Source organism: Plectropomus leopardus, chromosome 2 (genome assembly GCF_026936395.1).
Source record: "Plectropomus leopardus strain MGB_pleo_1.0 chromosome 2, ASM2693639v1, whole genome shotgun sequence".
NCBI classification, from domain to species: domain Eukaryota; kingdom Metazoa; phylum Chordata; class Actinopteri; order Perciformes; family Serranidae; genus Plectropomus; species Plectropomus leopardus.
In genome coordinates this window covers 31212330-31236492 of record NC_142177.1, presented here as the reverse complement: position 1 = coordinate 31236492, position 24163 = coordinate 31212330, and the positions used below count along the sequence as shown (strand labels likewise).

Sequence of the window (24163 nt, the reverse complement as noted above, 5' to 3'; positions counted from 1 at the left end):
TTATTATTATTATTATTATTATTATTATTATCATCATCATCATCATCTATTCCTGTGAGGGGTGGTTCTTTCCCTTTTATTTTGACGGTCTTGCACGGAAGCGGCAGTCAGCTAGCATGTCCCAGCTTGTCGCCGTGTCGGTGGGAGGATCTTGCTCGCCTGCCCCGTTTCTTCTCAGCACCCTCTCTGTAAAATTAGCGAATACTGCAGCAAGAAGTGAGTGTGTGTGTATGTGTGTCACGACCAAGCGTAAAGAGCAAGCGGGGATTAATATTTATAAAAACCTCTCATCTGGCTGCTGACAGGTAATTATAACACGGACGCTGTAGTTTGACTAAATGTTCTTATTTGACACAAGTCGACAGTCTAATTATGGCTCACTTACTTGGGTGAGAGAACAAGGTGGTGGCTTGTCCTCACATTAATATTCGCTTTTTCTTTCCTGCTGAGGCTGTAGTTTAATCCCTGACTGTAATTAAGTATATATAACCAGCGTAGTTGTCAGGGCGTGTTTCTGTACAACTGTTGATAGCTTCATTGTTGGTAGTTTCAAAGTAGCAGCAGATCAGATCCTGTTGGTTTGTACAGTCTGTCCAACCGCTGCGACCTCAATAAGCAACTCCGCATGGCAAATCTCCTAATGAGCCAATTCTATTCCTGGGAACACTTAATTTCCTCATTATTAATACTCCCAGCTCTTGGAGGGCGTTGTTTGTACTGCCAGTTATGATTTACAAACACAACTAAACACGAGGAAGATGAATTTTGGTGAATTATTTAGGCTAAAACGCACAAATGGGCATTTAATGTGATTTATTTAGGAGCATCCTATTCATAAAAACTTAAAATTTCACATAAAAGGATAATATATTGTTCTTATCCTTCATGCAAATATATTGGAAAATCAACCTACATGTATCAATATTAGTTGAGAGCAAAAGTAGTGCTGACACAATTAGTCAATTCATTGATAAGTTGATTGACAGAAATTATCAAATTTAAAAAAATCTTAAAGAGAGTAATGGTTTGAATAATTTATCAAGCAAAATGCCAAATATTTTATAATTCCACCTTCTTAAATGTGCTGTTTTTTATCCTTAAATATTATTAAAAATTGAATATTTGGGTTTTTTTGGGCTAGTAGTTGGTCAAAAGAAGAAATGTAAAAATGGTAAGAGGCTCTAGGGAATTGGTGATGGACATTTTTCACATTTTATAGGCTAGACTAAACAATCAAAATAATCAATTTGACTAAATAATCAAAAATGAATTTAGTTGCAGCATTTAAAAACTGAAGAAATTTTTTGTCATATGCTTAAAATATGTTTGAAAAATATGTTTGAAATACATTCTTCAATGACACTCGTGCATTGGTGTCTTCTAAATTGCAGGCGCACATTTTAGTGCTGCATCTAACAATTGTTATCATTATCAATAAATTTGTTGATTTTTTTTGTATTTATAAAATGTCATAAAGTAGTTAAAATGAAGGCTACATCAGCTTTACAGGGCACAGGGTGTATTCTTCAGGATGCTTGTCCAATGGACGATTTTCAACAAATTGCTGTTGATTTATTATCAGTTAATCAATTACTTGTTTCATCCCTTGTAGTGTAGTTTTAGCATTGAATGTAACATGTTTGATAATTAATTGTTAAAGTAATTTTAGAGTGTAAAAATACCAAAATCTAATCATTCTAGCTTCTTAAATGTAAAACACTGCAGCTTATTTTAGTGTTTTCTCATAGTAAACAGTATATTTTGGGCTTTTTGAGCGCCGGTCAGGAACAACAAGTGCTTTTACCTTGTCCTTGCAAAAATTGTGATGGTTATTTTAAACAATTTTCTTCTAGATAAAATGATTTATTGATTATCTGCAGATGAATCGATAATGAAAAGATTCGTTTCAGCCTTCGTGCTCATCCGTGGAGGAACAGATGTGTTCAGGCTAAGGAGATCTGGTTTGTTTGCTTATGACCTGAGTTACTGAGCAGAAGTGAGTCATGGGGTGTCGTTTCTCACAAAGCCATGCGGTGAATCCTCTGCCACTTGTCTTTGAGTTTAGTCACCACGCTCTGGCTGCCACCAGCTGACTCGACTCCCTCGTCCTGCCCTACTTCCTCTCAATAGGCTTTAAGAGCAGGAGTGTCTTCCTTTTGTGTTTTTATACATTCGTCGCTGCTTAACTGAAGCCACTGCAGGTCATGAATTTGAGAATAGCCAGCCAATACATTAATGAGACAAGCTCTAGTTGTGAGGCCCAGTCACTGTGTTGGATGCCATAACTACATGGATTTAAAGGAATAGTTCAGTAGTAGTACAGTAAATATTAAGATCAGCTTAGCTCAGCATAAAGACAGTAACTGTGGTGAATCAACTAGCCTTTATCCAAAGGTAATGAAATCCACACCTGCACCCACTGATAAACGTGCTGTATTTTATTTGTTTAATCTGAACAAAAACTAAAGTGCAAAAACAAGAAGTTGCAGTTTAATAGCGGCTTATTATCAGTGGTGTATTCAGAGATGCAGCGCTGTACCACAGGAACACATTGTCCAAATAGATCACCATTAACTTCTTTTGCTAACGTGCCTGCCAAGCAATTTTCATTTATTCATCTTTAAGTCTGTTTTTCAGTTCTTATAATACATCAGTGCTAAATGTATTGATGTTTTGGCAGTTTCAATTGAACTATTAGTGTGTTTTCTGGGTGTGGTTTTTATGTAAGCCAGAAGGTTTCTACCACACCCACACATGTACTTTTTATGTTTTATCCTCGTTGTAATCTCTGTTATGTAAAACAAATAAACTAAATTCACCTAATGAGGGTTATAAAGTACTTCAGGAATGACATCTTTTTGTAGACAAATATGTCTAACATCACCATGGTTTATTACAGATAATAAGCGCTGTGACAAACAAAAGTTTATAAAACTTCCACTTTTTCTTAGCAAGGTAATCTTCACAAATGAACACAACTTTTATGAATTTTAAAGGTAAATGCAATCACCAGAAGTAAAAAGCTAACGTTAGGCTAATAACCAACTGCACTAATGTCACATGATTTCAATGTTGCCACCACAACGAGGATGTAAAGCCTTGATCGGTGTCATAATGTTTTGTTGTTAGCAAACGCCTGTTTTAATCCTTTGGAACCTGATTAAATTAGCCTGATTTTTTCAAAAACATGGGAGGAAGGCAACAAGCAAATTGAGAAGCAGTGACCCAAAAAAACATAGCAAGAAATTGGTTTAAAAAAAAAGTACCAAAAAATACCTAATAATAATAATTTCAAATATAGAATTATGATAATTATAAAAACAATTGGACATTTTTCCCAAGCTTTTCTTCTTAAATAATTTTTTAATCTTCTAATTTCATGCAGTTTGCAGAGCATTTCTTGCCAAGTTGCTCGTGGCTTTTTTTTTCTTTTTTTTTTTTACATTTACAAAAGAAATCAAACCATTTGGCTCAGGGTTCAAAAGTTTAAATACCTGTCAAAGGTGTCTGAACACAGCACAAAAAAGTGACGTCTAGCCAAGTTTCAAAGGGTTAAGACACCTAGTCTCTTAAGTTAGTGTTAAACACAGACCTTATTTCAGGCATCTAACCAAAAACACAATTAAAAAACAAAAGTGATTTTGAGACGAGGGAACCAGGACTGCAGAAATTCAAATTCAAATAAAGGCTGCAGCTTTATGTTTACCAGACATATATGGGGATGGTACAGATTTCGTCATGCAACTTTGGTCAAGAACGCAAAAGTCCCCAAAGCCATAAAAATCTAATTTACAGGTCTAAAAGAAGTCTATTTTAAGTTGATTTAGATATGTTTTGAGCTAGATTTTTTTCCCTCTGTATTGATAAAAAGGTTATTGTTTTCAAAAGGCTTTATAGGAGATGTCATTCCTGGTTTATGTCATGAATTGGCTGACTTTTGGGACATTTGGTTATTTCCATGGGTGTACCAGAAAAGCCATGACTCAGTGAGACTAAAGAGCTGGTGTGTTGGTAACATACGCCCAAAGAATGCAAGAGGCTGACCTGATCCTCGGTATATTCTCCTGCTGTTGTGTAACACAGCTCAGCACTCACATTTCAATTTTATGCACTCAAGTCCGCAGCTTATACTCAGGAATCTCTACAATGTATCTGTAAATGCCTCATCTGAAAAAAGACCTGAAGCTTTCTTGTGAGATGAGTTTTTGTCACCCAACGTCTGATCCTGCACGTGATCTGATGTCTGTTGCCTGCTGTCAGATTCAGATAGATAAGACGTTTTTATGCCCGGTTAAAGGCGGCGTAGACAGCCGGTGTTGAGGGCTGTCTGCCTCAGCAACAACCTCTGAGGGTTTATGAACTTTGGCCCATTTCTCAGACACATGGAGTCACAGAGGTGAGGCAAATTCTTGCGTGCCTTCAAAGATTTCATTCTTTATTAAAACACAACAGCAGCCTGTTAGCTTGAGAGAAATCGGTTTTTTTTTTACAGGAATGCCCTCCAGCAGTCCTGTAAAAAAATTACATCCCTAAAGTGCATTAGGTCCTTTTTTTATTCTGCAGTAAAGTTTTGCATTGCTCCATGGAGATTTTAGCGAGACTTCTAATCTCTGGGTGAATGCTTATCTGTAAACAGTGAAAATCCAGCCTTGGTTTTATTGCTCTGTTAGTTATGAAGCCTTTTAATTTATAACCAGAGTTTGCAGTGTTCCTGCGAATCCTCAGAAAGGTCTTAAAAGGCATTGAATCCATTCACCTAAACATAAGGCCTGAATTGGCATTAAAATGTCCTAAATCAATCTTTCAAAACTCTTAAAAATGCTGGAGAGGAAAAAAGCTTACAATAATAGGTAACTTTAAAAAAATATTTTAACAAACGCTTCTTGCATGAACATTACCAAAGAGTCATGTTTTATGTAACAAGAAATATTTGAAAAATAAATTAAATTTCCCCCTAACCATAACTAATTCGTGTCAGGACATTTTTTCCTTTGCTATTGGCTTCTGATAAAAAGAGTCTTTTTTTTCCAGGTGGCATTCAGAAAGTCTTGAATTCCTCTTGCCTTAATCTGTAGGAGCCCTGAGTTTGACTGAGGCCCTTGACAACTTCTGTGTAGTGACACACAGGAAATAACTTTTTACTGTTGATATGAGCTGATCTGTATCTGCAGGCTCACTGAGTCTGCTGTTGTGTATAAATTAAAGAGGTGCAGCTCTGGGAAGCCTGTTAGACGAGCTAAACAATCACACTCATTTCCTGTAATATGTTGGCTTGTTTGCAGGACCTTAGAATAAAAAAAGTCATCATCATCTCAGGAACAACAAGCGTTTTCATTGGTTTGATGTTTGTTGTTGATTTAAAAGACGTATGAGGATTGAACGGCAGCTCAGGCACCTCGGGGTCACGCTCTGCTCTGTCCTAACTCTGCTCAGCTTGTTGCATAACTCCTGTTGGCCCCTATAAGCCTCAGGAAACCTCCTTAGAGCCAGAGGGAGGTGGTGTGTTCATTAACTCAGGGCATTGCTCAAATAGTTGTAGGAAGTAAAGGTGCTTTGTTTTCATATGTATTTTAATGGCCCCTCATGTTTTGTTTGGATCAGGTTATACGTGTGATTTCCTGAGTCTGATAGCACATTAGGGCTTTTTCAGGGCAGATACAGATTATTGGTAGTTAATGAGACCGATAACCGATAACTGGAACCGATTATGCATTTACAATAAAAATCTGTCAGTATTTAAAATTTGGAATATAACAAACTATAACACAAAACTTTGTTTAAATGCCTTTAGAAAATATAAAATTATATCATAAAGTATATGTGTATATCATAACGTTCCCAGCAACTTTTTTTTTATAAAGTCCAGTGACAATTTAAATTTAAATATGATAAAATAAAAATAGCTTTCTGAGGTTTTACAAAGTAAAAGTTCCTCCCATTCTGGCACTATCTTTGCACTTTTTAATTAATTAATTTTATCAGCGATCATTAAAATGAAATGCCGATACAGAAGCATTTTTAAAATTTGTCCTTGATCTTGCTACATCTTTTGGAGTCTCACAGCCTGGGGAATAAAGCTGCTCTATAGTCTGGTGGTATGGCAACGGATACTTCTGTATCTAATCTTAAATTAGGACAGCTTCCAAACTATATTTCTGTTTACTTTTGATCTGCAACTATTATTATCATTATACATGAATCTGTGGATTACTCTTTGATTTATTATGAAGTCAGTAAACATTAAAAAGTACTGAAGAATGTTCATCGCAGTCTCCTTGATCACAAGTGCGCAAGTATTTCACTTTGATGACATAACTTTGCTTGATACATTACATAACCGATAGATTATCAGAATGGTTGGTGATTGATTTTCTGGTTACTGACTCATTGATTAACCATGAAATAGTTTCAACACTGGCTGACTTTACAGAATTTTAATTTTTAGCACTTGATAGTCTCTTTGTGATGATCAAAATATGCAATCTGTCTGTGGAGAATGTGAATCTTTGTCAAGAAAAATGCTGCGTCCACATGGAATCTGATAAGACTACAAACCAGATATAATTTAAGAGGACAAGAACAGGGCAGTAAAATTAGGTGAGGCGATCAGAGAATACTAGCAACATTACACGGCATTGTCATTCAAAGTTAAAATACTTAACTTTTTGCTGTCTTCATCGATGCAATTTTCAACTGGATGTTATCTCCTCACACAAAGGGAGAATACAGGTAATCTGGACATTACTAGAATAATTACATGAAAAATTAACAAAATTATATCATTTAAAGCATTTAGAGCAACATCACTTTTCTTCTGCTGCTCTCAGTGACCCTTCACAATTAGTATTTAAAGATTTTAGAACATTATTTTAAAAAGCTAGAAAAATATCAGAGGAAAAAAAATAAATTATATATATATATATATATATATTTACCATTATCACTATTACATACATTTATAATTATAATACATTTCATTTACAATGATCATAATTACCTTTTTAAAATTGTGTTACAGAATTTTTATAATTTCTAAGCATTTTTTTCTAGGTCATTTCCTTGTTTGTTTGTTTTTTAACTAATTTTTCAGTAATTTTCTTAGACTTTTTAGTAAATTCTTGCTAAGTTTTGAGTCATGTCTTGTTGCTCATTGCCTTCACGCCATGCATGTGTAGTTTAGTGTTGTAGTTTTAGTGAGCTTTTAGAGGTGTTGATTTGTGGAGAGAGCCAAGCTTTCTATTAACCCTGTTAAAAGTCTTCATGCTAAGCTAAGCGGCTTGCATGTTGCTTCATATTTACGGTTTTGACTTAAGAATGGTTTTAATCCTCTCATCTAACTAAGAGAGTAAGTCTTAAAATATTGAACTTTTTCTTCAAGGATGCTATTGTGGTTTGCAACCTTTGGGTCAGCCCCTCGCTTCAGGCCTGTATGTACGGCCATATGTAGCTATATCACAAAGGAAACTCACTCTTTGGTTGGACTGCTTACAACAATATAGGCCCTACAATCTGTGACGAATCGTCGTATTAACGGACGTTCAGACTGTAATCAAAGTTGGTTCCTGCGGGATGCTTCAAGGAATTTGTGACACTTGAAATACAATCCAGGAAGTTCCAGATTCAGTTAACAGAACTGGGAATCTGAAGACTTTTCAGTCGCCAAAACACAATGAAGTGGCTCATGAAGCTATGAGACGCTATTTTGCAACTTGGGAAGGTTATCACACTGGGGATTTTTCATTTTTTGTTGGGACCATTGTGAGGTAAAAAGTAGTACATGACCTTTGACTATGCTTACCTCAAAGGTTCATATAACCCAAAAATGTTGGTACTGTGAAGTAAGGGAGGAGGAATACTGAAAGATCACTAATATTGAAAGTTCATGTAATAATAATCTTTATTTGTGTAGCACTTTTCGTTCATAAAATGCAGCTCAAAGTGCTTTACACGTAAGAGTGATAAAAAATTAAACCTAAAAATATATAGAAATATTTATGCTTATTATAAAATGAATAAATAAAATACAATAAAATAAAATTGTACAGCACATGGATACCGAAACTCTGGAAATAAGTTGCAGGCAGGCCAGAGGTGGGAAACAAATAAAAGAATTATATAATTATAAATATGAATATATCAGTATAAATATAATTATACATAGACGGGCACTGTATCATATCACTGTAACCGGTTCTTCTGCTTCTGTTTTGACTTACTGCAGTACGATCAGTTAACTTTAATTCAGTCAGCTCAGTATTTATCTTTACCTGCAGTCCGTCTCTGATATTTTAGCCTGCGAGTAAAACGATGTTCCTGCTGTCTCACAGTCACAGTCGCAGTCAACCTCCGAGTGATTGAAGACTTTATGAATATCTTCTAGCATTCCTCTTTGCACCACTGGATAAATCTCAGTTGTGTTATGTGGAGTCACAGTGACAGGTAAATGAAAATGTCTGCGCCCTGAGCTGAGTGATGGTGATGTGGCGCCGACGAAATGGTGTTGAACTATGCCAGCCTCTGGCACAGCGTTCATGAAGGCGGTTAATCTCTCAGAGACACCTTTTGCTTTTGCTCTGTAGTGTGAAGGTCAAAGGTCGGCTGGTTGATACTGGGCGCAGATAAGTGGTGCCCATTCACATGCTGTAATTGCGTCAGGGTGAAATCGGGCTTCGATGTGACTGTGGAGAGGACGAATGCTGGAAAATGATAAACGGCCGTGACCTGGTAGACGGCACAATACGTGAAATCGGTTACGAGCGGCTGTCGTCATTAGTATCCATTAGCACCTAAATGGAGGGCATCAGTCATAAACACCCCGAGTATTGGGCACAGTTTGTGACAATATGGGACATTTTCACGCATAATTTCCTTTAACCCTTTGAAATCCGGAGTGACATCACTTTCTTGTGCTGCTTTCAGATGCCTTTCACAAGTATTGAACCTTTGAACTCTGAGCAAATATGTGTGATTTTTCAGAAACATGGGAAAAAAGGCAACTTTGTAAGAAATGTTCCAGAAATTAGTCGGATTTAGAAAATTATTTTTTTTTTTAAAACTAGGGGAGAACTATATTTATTGATCACATTTACATTTTTAAAATTATGTTACAAAATTATTATAATAAGCACTTTTTCAAATCATTTCCTTGTTTTGTGTGTGTGTTTTTGAAACTTAAAAATAAACTAATATATATGTATATATATATATGGGTTTGTTTTTTTTTTACACATTTTTACAAATTTTAGGGTTATTTCTTTCATTGCTCATTGTCTTCTCACCATGTTTTTTAAAAGAAATCAAGCCAATTTGCTCAGGTTTCCAAGGGTTAACCAATATGTCAAGATGTTCCTTCATTTGTTCCCAATATCACTGCCTCAAAGCACAAACTATCAGTGTGTAAATAGAGCCACTGTGCACACGTACATGTATGTGTGAGTAAGCATGCTTGCGTGTGTTGCCTTGCCTCTGGCAGCCCTCTCCGTGTCCCGGCTCTGCTGAGGCCTGTCCAAACAGAGCTGCAGCCAAAAGCTCCTCCCGGGCTGCACAGAACAGGAAGTGGATTGTTTTATTTCGCAGGGTGAGCCTCTGAGGCCTCGATGCTGCTGTCTCCCACTCGCAGGGTTTTGAACCCATCACATAGTTCGGGTCAGTTGGCAGTCTGTGGAAATCAAAAAATACTGCTCCAGATTCCAGTATCAAAGTGGGGACAGTCTCTGCTCTCATTAAATATTCTGTCTTTTGTTGAAAATAATATTATAATAAATAGTTAAAGCATTTGCAACTGCAGCTGAAATGGATGATCATTTTAGGCCATCATGTTACATCATTTTCAGGAGTTTGCTTGCTTGTCTGCAGTCCAATCGCCAAAATTAATGTTTATATCCACAACTTACTTAAATAAGGCATCAGGTCCACAGTCAGATGGAGGAGATGGGCCACACAACATGCAGACCAGCATGATAACATGCTATCAGCAAACAAAGGGGGAGACTGAGCCGGCCCAGCCCCAGGCCTCTTATCAGTTCAGGTGTGCCCTGACAGGTTAAAGCTAAGTCCCGCCCCCTTGGACAAGGCAGGAAGGAGGATTTTTATGGTGGGTTTGCAGAAAGGTACAATGCCAACATTTAACTCTGGCTGCTGGGATGTTGTGTTTAAATAAATGTCAAACATCTAGAAACAACAGGAGCGAGCACACTACTGGTGTTTGCTTCAGCTGCCTAAATTTTAACTTGAGTATTTTGCAAAACTTCTGCAGCTATAACTAAACACTGCACCAGAGGGAGTGAACCTTTGTGTTAAAGGAAGAAAATGTGAACAAACCTTGACTGAAAAATTAGATGGAACAAACCCAAGATGTTAATAAAACTTTCAAACAGGCAAACACACCCAATATTTCCAGTATGGCTACTGGTTATGCCAAGTCAAAATATCCATGGAAACATGTCTGGGTAGCAATTTCTTCTCTTGTTTTTTTGGATTTTCTCTGTAAATATAAACTCAGTTCAATAGTCTATTTTGACTTTGCAAATTGTGACAGGTATTAGCTTTAAAATGTCAGACGAAGATTTTAATTATGCAGAAATCCCCCAGTCCTGCATGGAAGAAATTATTTTTAGCAATCCATCTAAGTGCAACTAGTGACACTAATTCACATTTGTTATGAAACCAAACAGACGACAGTTTGATTTATAACTTCAGTGGTGATGATTCTTTATTATCTGACACTACTTAATGACAGGTTTGCTGTTGCTATGCATCCGGGCAGAGATTAAAAGTGGGCGTCGCGGGCAGACTCGACTCAAAACTTTTCGCCAGCAGCACTGAAAGATTAATTTCCCCTGATAAGTGGGTGCCCTCGTGAAGAGGATTGCTGTCAAGACTGTCTGGCAGAAAGTGGATGAGGTGAGGAGCCAAATGACTATATGCACAGCTGCTCCCAGGCAGCAGGGCTCCGGCTCATCCATCAGCTGCACTGCAAACTCATCCCCCACACAGCCTGCACCGACCAAACCAGTCTGCTCTCATCTGGGCTTATTGCACAAATGCCTCTTGATTTTGTTGGTTTTGTGGATCGTATTTTGTGCACAGGAAACCAGAAAAGCTTCATCCTTGTAGTTGTAAAATTCCCTGCAGTCATCTTTGTTTGGCATGGTATTTTTTTCCTGCAGTTTATACACTTGATATACAACTCTGTAAACCCTGTGTAAGCAATTACACCTCAGCAGTGGAGCAACATATGTGCGGCAGGTTTGGATCGTTTCTTTAACCCTTTGAATCCTGAGCAACTTGGCTTGATTTTTCTTTCAAAAGCACGAGAAGAGGGCAATGACCAACATATGAATCAAATTACCTAAAAGCAATAAATTAGTAAAAAAAAAAAAAAAAAAAAAAAAAGACAAGAAAATTTCTTGAAAAATAGCCACAAGAAAAAAGAAAAGACAAATAAAAATCATAATTCTATTCTATAACAATGATAATTATATATACATTTTTTTTGTACATTTTCTCCTACCTTTTCCTTTAAAAATCATTTTCTAAATCTACTGATTGTCTGCCAATTCGCTTGTTGTCTTTCCCTCATGTTTTCAAAAGAAATAAAACAAATTTGCTTATTTAATTAGTTGTTAAAAATTACTGGAATATATAAAAATCTATTTTAATATGAATTACAAGAACATACAGCTGCAACAAAGTGTTGTAGTTGCATATGTCTGCATACATTTAACAGTGTGCCATCACATATTAAGTAAAAAAGTAAAATAAACAAAAAAGATTTGTCACTTCTTAAATTTGCAGAGAACAGCAGTAAACAGTAACAAATTTACTCTCAGCCATGCTTGTTGTTGCGGTAACGGTATGATGTCATTATGTGGTCATATTGGAATACTGTCATTATCGTGATATCATTTATTATTTTTTATCATATTAAAAATTATACCTACACCGCTAGTTCTAATGCGTGTGAAAGACGTCTGAACGCAGAACAAGAAAAGTAATGTTGATCCAGGTTTTCAAGGGTTAATGGAAGGTAATTTTGAGAGAATTAGGATGCTGTAATCCAGAAGAAGCATCTGGAGAGATCAAAAGCAGGTTTTGTCGACTTTAGGACACCATCGAGTGCTTCACCAGCTGCTCTGATTTCCCGGACTTTTCTTCTCCAGACGCGCTGCAGAGAGAAACAAACGGGGCCGAGCAGGAGCTGATAGCACATTCCTTCATGTCCCTGCTTGTCTCAACACCCCCCCTCTCTCCTCCACTGCCTTCCTCCTTCTCCTCTGTTCTTCATGTAGCTTTGTAGTCTAGATTTGTCATCAGGGATTCAAGGTCTGTGACTGCAGTTGTCTGTGGCAGCGTGCAGATCAGAGAGTACTCCCTGAGGTGTAATGCGATGCAGTACTGTCAGTCAGACATGTCAGAGCGGTCGCTTTGGAGCCACGCAGCATGAGCTGAAAAAGTTTTTGTGTCTTATCTCGTGTTCCTGTGATCTTTACAAATAATTTAAATATCCGTGGTGTGGAAAACACTGAGTGTGACTGTGTTTGTTCCTGCAGCACGGCAAGAGAAATCTCCCGTGATGGCAAATAAAGTTTCTTTTGTCTTTTGTAGTACTGCTGATAAATTTGACACGCAACAGTCTTCTTTTTTTATTTTGCAGTGTTTTCAATGTGTCAGATTATTGTTAAAAAAAATTCTCTTGTTTCCCAACAGACATGGCAGCCATTCGGAAGAAGCTGGTGATTGTCGGGGATGGAGCTTGCGGGAAAACATGTCTTCTCATTGTTTTCAGTAAAGACCAGTTTCCTGAAGTCTACGTCCCGACAGTGTTCGAGAACTACATCGCTGATATCGAGGTTGATGGAAAACAGGTTTGTGCATTTGACACCCAAATTAGCTGTTTAGAAGTGGTTGTGTGTGCATCTACACAGTCAGTTTTCCATTTTATGTCTTTCCTAAGCTGTCCTTAAAGTAATAATATGAAGTGACCTATTTGATAATTCCCTTTAAAAACAGAATGATATAAATGGCTATAAATATGCACTTGATTGCTAAAGGTGCAGGTCCCAGGAAGAGAACTTACCATTTGATGATTTGAAGTATGAAATGCTCCTTGGGTTAGGTTGCTATTGAAGGCAGTAGCAAGTTAGCACTCAAGTTAGAGCAGGTAAACTCAGTGTTTAATCCATCCTCACACTCTTCATATACAGACTGTCACTCTCACTATAGCCCCATGAACTTTTTCTTCTTCTTTTAGTTTATAGGTGAGTTTCAAACCAACATTAAAGGTGCATGCCGCCACCTACTTTACTGGAGTTTATACCATCATGACTTTTAGGGATTTATAATCTGGAAATTAAACCTATTTCAAATAAATATTTAAGTAATGCCTTTTGAACATGTGATTGTTCATCTCCTATCTGTAATAGCTCTTTGACGCTCCACTCTCTTCCTAATTCAAACACCCTATCCTTCGATCTGCTTCTTCCTGCTCTGAACTCGCTACATTTTAGCAGTAAATGCTCGATGATTTCCCTGCAGATAGGCCTACACGCTTCACATTTATCTGACCCTGCGTTTTTCATGACGTACAGTTTATCATTAAATCCTGTATGCTCTAATCTTAATCAAGAGAGAAACACTTCTTCCTTCCTACATTTGCGTTTAGTCCTTGTCACGCAAATGTACTTTCTACCTTTTAGTGGGGTACACACTATACGATAATTGGGACGATTTTGGGCCTGATTCCCCCATCCCGACCAAAGTCAGCAAAGGCCCGATTATCTGAATGTTCTAAAGATTATCTTGCCAGACTTCCCTGTGGTGTGAGGAGTGTTAAGAGTGATTTTACCCTCCCCGATCTGCCTGGAAGATGATCAAGGCCGCCCTGAATTGAAATAGTAAATATTAACATGTTCAGTATTTATGATCAGAAATCCTGTTGTGTGGGGAACACGGAGGACAGCCGAGCACAACAAACAAAAGACACGACGACAGTGATAAACACAAAGCATAAAGCGAGATGGACCTCAGAAATGCAGGACCAACTTGTTGATTTGTGGCAACAACACGACTGTTTGAACGTTTCCTTTAAAACACACCACAATCCAACTGACAAGGAGAGGAGTGGGACAGAAATTGCTACCTCAGTTGAATTAAGTGCATTCAATAGCTCCATGAACACCTCCTCAACGCGGAGAAAATCAAAGCTGGACAGACCTGCTGTGCCTCGTTATGGCTGCCAAGCTATGATTGGAAAATCACTGCTTGGGGGGTGGGGTGGGGAGGGTTAAGCAGTCAGTCACAGGTGTTAAAATCCTTCTGGCGTTCACTGATTCACTATTTTTTATTTAACAGCGTAATTTACCATACAGCTGTGCCAAGACAAAAAGACCTTAACTTTATTTTGGTAAAACTATGGCTTTTTTTAATGATGCTACATCATTTGAGTTACTTCTTTCAGGGTTGCCAATTGCAATTTTGAGGGTCAAAAAAATAAAATTGTGAGGTTATCTTTTAAGAAACAAGCGAAGTACATCCAGAAAACTTCTCCAAGTGCTGGATCAAAAAAAAGAAACCTCGACAAGAATCAAACAGAAGATCTGCACAAAGTACCAAAACCTCCCAGTAATCTTTAGTTGTGCAACGTTTCGATCCAACACAGATTTTCATCAGGCATGTTCAAATCCAAATCAATTTTGATTTGATTTATTTCTAACATGTAAAAAAGAAAATAGAGGAGTTATTATAAAAAAGCAGACAGACAAAAAATTTTTTACAGACAATAAAAAAAACATAATGCAAAAGAAATGGTGACTTGGTACATATTTAAAAAGGAGTGAGAGGAAAGTTATTTCATCCCATCCCTTATCCACACGCCATTGAATCTTAATTAACCAGCCTCCGTATTGATTTAAACCTATACTGTAATTATTAAACTTATACATACACCCACATACCCAAAATCAAATATCTACCATTTTTCATTATTATTTACAGAAAAAATAGGAAGATAAACTAGGAAAAAATAAATATTACATAATCAAATAAATAAACAATCATTTGAAAATACCTGACAAGGATCTCTTTTGGATCAAAATGCTGCACAATTAATTTTTTTTTTGAAACTTAGTACCCTGAGCAGATCTTCTGTTTTATTCTTGTTGAAGTTTTCTTTAAATCATTACACTTATTAGTTTACCTATTTCGGCCCTAATGATATGAGTTGGTAATGTACCACTGAACGATAAAGTAAAGTGGCTTTAAAAAAAGCTTACAAATGGATTGATTTATGCTTATTAATATTATAATAAGTGGATGGTTTTATGACATATTACTAGATTCAATTTCGGTCATTATTATCATGCAGTACATATCGCTCACTGTGATCAGCAAGTGAAAGATCAAATGGACTTTATTTGAAGACAATGAAAAGGTGACCTTAACATCTGAATAAAGGTCAAAGGTCAAGTTTGAGCTAAAAAAATTATATGTAGATAAATAACAACTTTAAAGTATTATTTCCTATTTCTACACTGTGGTGAGTTCAGGTCTTTTGTCTTTGTACGGCAGTATAGTGAGCAGTAATTTAAAATTTGGGACATTTGGGACTCACTGTCTTTTTGGGGCATCTGAGTCTCACAGCTGTAATTCTCTTACTGCACTTTATGGTAAAAAGATCTATTTCAGTTATGAAACCTATAACGTTAAAGTCCTGCCCCCCAAGTGTGTGTGATGTCTTGAGTCTGACTCACAGGGAGTTGGTCGGTGAGATTTTGGGTCTGAGCCGCAGCTGGCTTCTGATGTCAAAGGTTTTGTTCTCTTGAGCTGACCACCGCTGCAGGATCACCACTCGGCAAAACAGGAAATGACTCGACTTCCGAGCTTCCTGTTCAGACAGGGAACAGGGATGTCTCCGGGCAATCCCTCTCCTCCCGCCAGGACCCTCCTGCCCGATAAACGTCTCTCATTTCCTGTCCTGGTCCCTCTTATATGGGTGTGGGGGGACGAGGAGGTTAACTGTTGTGAGTCGGAAATATAAAGTTAGAGATCCGTGATGGAGATCGGTCTAGAGGGGGATCATTTTGGTAAAGATATGAGTTGAGTTACCCCTCATCCAACTTTAAAGAGGACGGCCGCCCCTTAAGAATTACCTCATTACGCAACAGGCTGGATTAGATTTCTTTTCTCAGCCCCTAAATTTCAGTCCCTCCCTCTTGAGGATAAAGACATTTTCCCTCTCTCACCTTCAGTGGATTGCCTCTAAAAATAGCTGTTTTTTCTCCTCTTTTCCTCCCCGAAGTCTGCAGCTCACAACAAGTCCAGTGGGAACATAACGGCTCCGTTTGCTCATGCTGTCTGCAGCCACCTCCCACCCTCTGCCTCTGCAAACCTCTATTTTGGGCTTGATGCTTGCACTCTGGGCTCACCAGAATATATTGTCATTCAGTAAAGTTTCCGCATTTAAAACTTTTACAGAAGTTTCCCCCCCCTGAACGCAGTGAGTCAGCTTAAAGAGCAGAGAGTCAGGTGAAGAGCGGCTGATAATGCCCGCACAGGGACAGAAGGTATCTGGTTTGATGCTTGCTAATCTCCCACTTTCCCTAATTGAATTAATCAGCGGTGTGATGGGATGAGGCCAGTCCCCGAGTTCATTTCCACAACAGTGAGAGCGGAACAGACATATGAGGCTGATTAGAGCTGCAGCGGTATATGAGGGGCAAATATCTAAAGAAGGAATACAGCCGGGGTAAAAGTTATGATCAGGATGAAAAGTATGTGTGTCAAGAGGAGCTAAATGCCCCGAGGTTAAACAATCTTATTATTGACTCCCTGGTATTTAAAGCATTGGCCTTTGGGGAAAAATACAGCACCACATGCCTGAGGGTTCATACGTCATATTCCGGATAGTCACGGCTGTCAGAGGATGAGAAAAGAAACGTCATCACTAATGATGTCGTGACTGGTTTCATGTTTGTGTATTCATGTGGAACAGTGAGCAACATTACTCTGGGAGGGCTGCTAATTTTAATTTTTAGCCCCTGAGAAGGGTTCAAATTACGAAACAAAATGATGAATGAGACGTGACGATGATAAGGCTTAATCGCTCCCTTTTTAAAACCAAGATAAATCCACCTTTGTGTACAGCGTTTGTATTTTGTGTGACTTCTTACAACGTTTTCCCTATGATTTCTGCCAGGTGGAGTTGGCGCTGTGGGATACTGCAGGCCAGGAGGACTATGACAGGTTGAGGCCTCTCTCCTACCCTGACACAGATGTCATCCTCATGTGCTTCTCCATCGACAGTCCAGACAGTTTAGGTAAGGAACTGTTGACATTCAGCGGTCTAATTTAAACCCCTGTGTTTGTATATAAGGCGCGACACCCAGGTGAAAACACAGATTTTCGGCTATTTGCTTCCATAACTTGTCTTCCAACAGAGTAGTGGAGGAAAACAACCAAAGTAATTTCTGTTTTTAGTAGTGTAGTGTCTCCCCTTAAACAGGTCAGTCTAAAAGAGACCAACGACAGCAGCACAGGAGGCTGACTAATATGATAAAATTATAAAATACCTGACTTATACTGTGTAAAAGTGATATTTTATTTATGTATATATTTTATGTGTTTATCTTCACAGAATCAAGGCGGTTCATATCAGCTAAGTAAGCTGTTTGTTAAATGCCTTAATGGACTTGATGGGAAGTAGGATTAGTGCAGCTAAAACCATCTTTGCCTCGAGCAGTCTGCAGAGCAATCTATCATGAGCACTGTTCTGCGCCGTGACTCTGCACTGCCTGTCCCTTTTTATAGTCCCCCTCTCCCTCTCGTGTCTCTGCTCACTTCTCCTCTCTTTCTCCCGGGACAGAAAATATCCCTGAGAAGTGGACGCCCGAGGTAAAGCACTTCTGTCCCAGTGTTCCCATCATCCTAGTGGGGAACAAGAAGGACTTGAGGAACGACGAGCACACACGGAGAGAGCTGGCCAAGATGAAGCAGGTACACAGAACCCTCTGAGGGTCAGTGAACTGAGATTTCAGGGTATTCAGGCACAAGAAAACACCTCTTCAGTACTCGGGCACCAAAGACCAGATTTATAGAAATATTAGGTAAATTAAGTGCAAACATGAAAATATTGATCAGCAAAAATGTTTAGCAATTATCTAAAGTAGTAATTATCCGAAAGAAAGACGGAACATAATAGAAGTATATCACCGAAATATAGAAGGCCCTCACATAAAAACAGGCCGTCTATTCTGTAGGAAGACGTAAATACTTTTGAACCAGAGAAAACAGAGAAAAAGAACGCTTTTGCTCAAGAAGTAGAAAACCTACAACTACCAGAATGCTATGCGCCTGACGTAATGTGGAACGGTCCGTGTGAAACAATGGCAGATCTCATAACATCTGAGGCAAGAAAAATGCGAGTCAGCATCACAACCTTAATATTTGATCAGAGTGGCTTAGTTTTACTGTTTGATCTCCGTTTTTTCTGCCTCTGTTTTCACTGTGGCCCCCACTTCCTGTTCACAAACTATCGCTAATACAGCTAAACGAGGCGTCTAAATATGTTAATGGAAACATTTTAGGAGAGAAATAAGCAGCGCAGTAACATAATATTGATTTATATTTGATCAGCACTGCCTAGTTTTACTGTTTGATTGGATTTCGGTCCAAGTTTGAGAGAGAGAGAGAGAGCGAGAGAGGGGCGGGTAACTCTCTTGATCAGCTGTATACCGTATACTGTATACAGCCTGTAGTTCGAGCAACACCCCAAAGAGCAGAGCGAAACTCCTCCAAATGACACAAGTTATATAATTTGTTGGGGTTTTGCCATGGGGGCAGGAGGGATATCCACCCACATTGTTTTGATTCAAAGCTGGTTGAAAATCAGCAAAGTACCCCCTTTAATTGAATACTATCTGTCTATACTGTGTCCCTGTCATTTTTTCACCTGTCTGTCACTGAACGTTAACCTCCCTCTGATAACAAACACGGACATCCCTCTGAAAGCGCTCATAGTGGCCTTTCAGTCTTACTACAATGACAGCAGCATACTGGTTGACTGTGTCACAGCGTGTCACTGAGGCCCACTCTCTGTCTGTCTCCAGGTCCGACACGTTGACAAAGCTCTCCAGCTCTTTCAAACGACACCGTCAGCTTTTCCTTTCTGTAAAAAATCAGGAGCCGTTTGACAAAGAGTAGCACCAAGTCATCAGTTCAAGTGTTATGGATTTTAACATGGTCGCACAGACGCTGTTGGCTCGACGTTGGTAAGCCGTGATGTGGCTGCGAGGGTCAGTGAAGCAGCGTGTACTTGAGGCTCTGATTAAAAGTTTTAGCCATTTGTTAAAATTTCAAATAAGCGCAGACAGGCATAAAAACATCGGTCAGAGCTGCGATTAGCGATTAGTCAGTGGGCAGAAAATAATTCACAGACTATTTTGATAATCAGTTAATTGTTTCAGCACTTGCTGGTTTACAGCTTCTAAACGTTAAATGTAAGAATTTGCTGCTTTTTTTGGAGTCTTTGAGTTTTGGCGTGTTGGTTGCACAAAAGAAACAAAGGTCACTTTAGGTTCTGGGAAATTGAAATTTGAAAATTTTCACTTTTTTAAAAAATACATTTTATAGACTAAACCCTACCAACATTTAATTTCAATTTCGATTAATTAGCCAATTATTTTTGGAATTAATTGTATAGCGAATAAAAGCATTGAAAAACTGACACTCAAATTCTCAGTCAAAAATCCAAAAATGCAATTTACTGTCATTTATGACAAAGAGAAACAGCGACTCCTGCCATTTGTGAAGCTAAAACTAGAGAATATTTGGCATTAAAAAATATCTTAAAATAGATTAAAAAATAGCTAAAATGAATTATTGTTTATAAAAAAATTACCTATTCATTTTTTGTCAATTTAAGTAATGGTTGCAGCTCTAATTACATTTGGCCTCATCAAAATCAATGCTCTTGTCAGTGTTTTTCTTATATACTCCCCTGGAATAAGAAAAGCCTCCCCTAAGTGCATTAAGGAATTTAGATGGTGTATTCCAAGTTAAGCTTTAATGTAGTAATAAAATATTATTTTTGTATATTAATCACATCAGAAAGTAGTAAAGTACAATAAGAAACTGCCAAAATAGTGGCAAGTATAAGAGAATGATGTTTACAGAATGTTTGTCATTTTTTAAAAACTTTTGAACCAAAATCTGCCTCTTTCACTTTGTATGACACTGTAAATGTTTCGTACTGTCCCTGACGATCTGTGATCTGACTCTGCAGGAGCCGGTGAAGATAGAGGAAGGCCGAGAAATGGCCAGTAGGATCAGTGCTTTTGGATACTTGGAGTGCTCGGCCAAGACCAAGGATGGCGTGCGGGAAGTGTTCGAGATGGCTACCAGAGCGGCGCTGCAGGTCAAGAAGAAGAAGAAGAGAAGCGGCTGCACGCTGCTGTGAGCAGCACACACACCATAAAATCAACTGATCAATAGGAAAAGAAAAAAAGGACTGACCTTTTACCAAACGCATCTTTGTACTGTATCTCGCATTTCACGATAACACGCAGGCAAATACGAATGCAAACAAACCGAATACAGGAAATGGACTTTGTCTATATTACAACCGTGGTTAGAAATTGATGTTTAAAGTTGATTTGCATTTTTTTCTTTCAAAATCTGTCGTCACTCATAGAATGTTTTCCTACTTGTTTTACTTTATATTTGTATGTAACGAGGCAGTGATAGATGCACATATTTGTATGCAATATTCTTCACGAGCTTGAGCGAGCGGCACCCCTCACAGCCTGTATAAAGTCTTCATGAGTAAGATCCAAACGGTCCCGTTAGTGTCACCTCGGTTCATCATGGTAGTCCTGACCTTTTAACCATAAGAGCTAGTGCCTTTTTTTTTTTTTTTAAAGTTTGTATGCCACCGTCTGTTTCTCATCTTTGTCAGTGAGCTAAAATTTCAGCTGCGGGGCTCTCCATTGTACTGTAGCGAGTGTTGTCATTGTGAAACCAGAGCAAAGCCATAATGAAGGCTTTCAGTGCTGTTGACTCATCAAGCACAACAAATGGTGTCATTATTGTCTGTCATTTCCCATTAAGGAAAAAAGAAGTAGCTGCCTCATGTTAAAAAATGAGAGATTCTGTTTAAGATCTGATTATTTGCATGCATCCTTCAAAACTATGCGCAGTGGACCTAGATGGGGGGATGAGAACCAGCCAATCGAGACACAAGCCAATATGACTCAACTATGCACAATGGCTGTTAGGACCAACAGGGAGATGACACAGCTGACAGAAATAAAAAAATAAAGGCCAAAGCCTGGAGAAACCTCCCTTGTTTGCCTATTGCAGGGCGACCGAGTTCTTCTTCCGCTATGGTTGAAGTGAGACGATCACGCCCGCTGTAGGAATCTGCATGTCGGACGGGTTAGCCCAGTCGTGGAAATCATGTATTGTTAGAGCTGCTGGCCTTCGCGTGTGAATGTTTCCAGTCGGACGACATTCTTTACATGTTTGAAAGGAGCTGTCTGTGTGAGGAGTTTGTTTTTCCCCGGTGCCTTCTCTGTTGCAGTGTGCCTTTTGGTTGTTCTCTACCAGACCAGATAGACCAGCTGCCAATCCTGATACTGACCAACAAGGTCAAGACTGACCCATCTGACATGTTTCACAAAGCTTGGTTCTTTGAATTACTTCAGATACAGGCCTACACTTTCAATCCTCATACGAGTCTATCCATAAATGCAGTCTCATCTCTATTATCTTGGCAGTAAAGATAGGTTGCAACAATTTGCGTCATGTACTTTTGCGTCTGGGAAAATTACATAACTTTTGTAACATATTTCTTCAGCGTCACTGGAAAACATCTGTCGGCAGCCATAAAGATTGTCTTTGATGTTTTAGAGTTGTGTGTCACTGCCAAAAATAAGTTAGTACAACTGTGGAAAAATGAAAACTGGGTGTATTCATCTGTCTTTATCCTGATCTATGTCGGTCTTGATCGCCCGCTTCTTGGCAAGAATTATTCGATATTTTATGACTCTTGTCAAAAGAGCAGAATATCAACAAGGGTCCACAGTGAATTTTATTTAAAGGTTCAGTGTGTAGGATTTGGGGGGATATATCGGCAGAAATGGGATATAATATACCAAGTATGTTTTGTTTGTTGCATAATAAAATAGAAAATAGATCCGTCCTTTTCAAACATTGTCAGAGCCACTGGCCTCATACTTCCATGTATCCATCATGATGGCATAAAGACAACTAATAGATCAAAAAAACGTTTCAGACAACAAATGAAGTAACTGTAGAGGAGGTTGTAATAAAGTACCTTATGAGGCCATTAAATACATCACAAAAAGTGGATGGAGAATTCAACTCACTATATAACTGTTTCATTCCACTCAGACATTTCCTAAATGTCTTTGTTGTCTCTGACGCTCGTATCTACTTGAACACCTCTCAGATCTCTCACTTTTCTGTATCGATAAGCTTTCCAAAAACATGCACAAATACGGACAGAATGAACGCAGAGAACATGCAGGAGGACCATCTGTGTCCGTTATGTCTCTCACGTTGAGCATAAATGAACCCTTAGAATGAGATGTTTATGTCTCCAAAGGGATCAAGTCCTCGTCTGCAGAGATCACCATGTTGCACCAAAATGTTTTAACAGTAGCCCAGAACAGTATTTTTTCTGGTTTTTATCAGCCGGTTTGTTTGTTTTGGAGAGGAAGAGACCTCTGCGGATAATTCAGCTCCTGATAAAAACCTCTGAAACAATGGAAAATAAAAAAATATTAACTAGTAGAAGTTTCAGCTGTTGGCAATGTGCAATCCTCACTAGTTGCCACTAAATCCCCCTAAATCTGACACACTGAACCTTTAAAGCAGCTTTTGGAGACGCATCAATGACCGTTCACTCATCCTCTCTGCAGTTTCTTTTTATGAACTTGATCTGAAAAAAACAGCTTGGTACACAACGCTTGAAATGCCCTGCAATTGTCCTCAGGCACACCTTCGCTCTGCCTCTGTTGCTCATTCATGTACTGTACATGTCCTTCGGTTGCGTGTTGCTGTTGGTCTTAGGAGGAGGGTGGGTTTTGAAATGTGTAATATCTTTGATGTTGCATGCAATCTTTTTGCAATTCCAGTAAAGGCAACAAACCTTCCCAGTTGGAAGGATCTGTATCTGTTATACTGTAATGCAACTTTATACCCTCTACTGGCCAAGCACATTTATGCTTTAACAACCTAAGAAACTAGTTGTATTTTCTACAGCTCAACTGAGGCATCGATGGCAGTTTTTTGAGGAGAGCTGGCACTCTGATTACAATCACACACACAAGCACCATACTGAATTAATGTCGTTACCTCATATCTTTCTAAGATGGGTCTGATGTTTTAACGCTAGACTTTGTGCATTTTTGTGAACAACAACAAGCACACCATAACAGATGCAGATCCTTAGGACTACAGGTTTTTATCAATGAAAACACGGGTCTTTAGTTACGCATTTTCATAGTTGTGGCATGATGTTCACGGGTCTCAACAAGCTTAACACCAAGGAATTCTTGGGTATTAGGACAGCAGAGATAGTCAGAAAACTCACAGCTGGAAGCACAGCATGATGATGAAACCATTCTCTTAGAGCAGCGGAGGGTCTAGTGTTTGAACATATCGCGAAGAGCATGTACAATACTGCTGTCTATGTGTATGCAGATAATGTCGCGTTTTATCAAAAGTTGTCCTTATGATGTCAATGCCTGCATGAGAAAACCATGGGTCTTTACAGTGAGCGTGCACATACACACACACACACACACACACAAGTACTACATGTACACGTCTTTGGGAACAGCTTCTGCTCGGTGTTGTGTAACTTTTTTCTTTCTTTTTCTGGAAGTATTTGAAATGATAAAGGATACAGATTTATATAAAAGCTCATTGTAATAATGCTTTGTAAACAGAAAGTGTTGTAGTGAATGTTTGATCTGAAGTGAACATAAACATTGTTAATAAACTATTTTTGAGACAAGACCGACTTGCCCTCCTTCGTCAGTTCTTCTCATGGTTTACTGCATGTGACCAAAGGTGATGATTAATTTAACAGAAGGTTATGACTATGGGTCGACAGCTTTGTAAAACCAAAAGTTTCAGTTTT

The 24163-nt window shown here is 38.4% G+C and overlaps 1 protein-coding gene and 1 long non-coding RNA gene across 3 annotated transcripts; one reads left to right on the top strand and one right to left on the bottom strand.

Annotated features, from left to right (window-relative positions):
• Positions 1–146: 146 nt before the first annotated feature.
• On the top strand, positions 147–24039 carry LOC121959201 (rho-related GTP-binding protein RhoA-D-like). The gene is made up of 5 exons (XM_042508426.2): positions 147–305; positions 12709–12866; positions 17195–17315; positions 17861–17991; positions 20279–24039. The coding sequence occupies exons 2-5, from the start codon at positions 12711–12713 to the stop codon at positions 20450–20452; spliced, it is 582 nt and encodes a 193-aa protein (XP_042364360.2). The 5' UTR covers positions 147–305; positions 12709–12710; the 3' UTR covers positions 20453–24039.
• Positions 2876–12663, bottom strand: LOC148190243 (uncharacterized). Of its 2 annotated transcripts, none has more exons than XR_015779597.1 (3): positions 9894–12663; positions 9464–9658; positions 2876–8786 (listed from the first exon to the last, which is right to left on the bottom strand). It is a non-coding gene; the product is annotated as an uncharacterized LOC148190243 (long non-coding RNA). The 2 variants fall into 2 exon arrangements; XR_015779596.1 differs by having other exon boundaries at positions 2876–8721; positions 9894–12653.
• Positions 24040–24163: the final 124 nt, after the last annotated feature.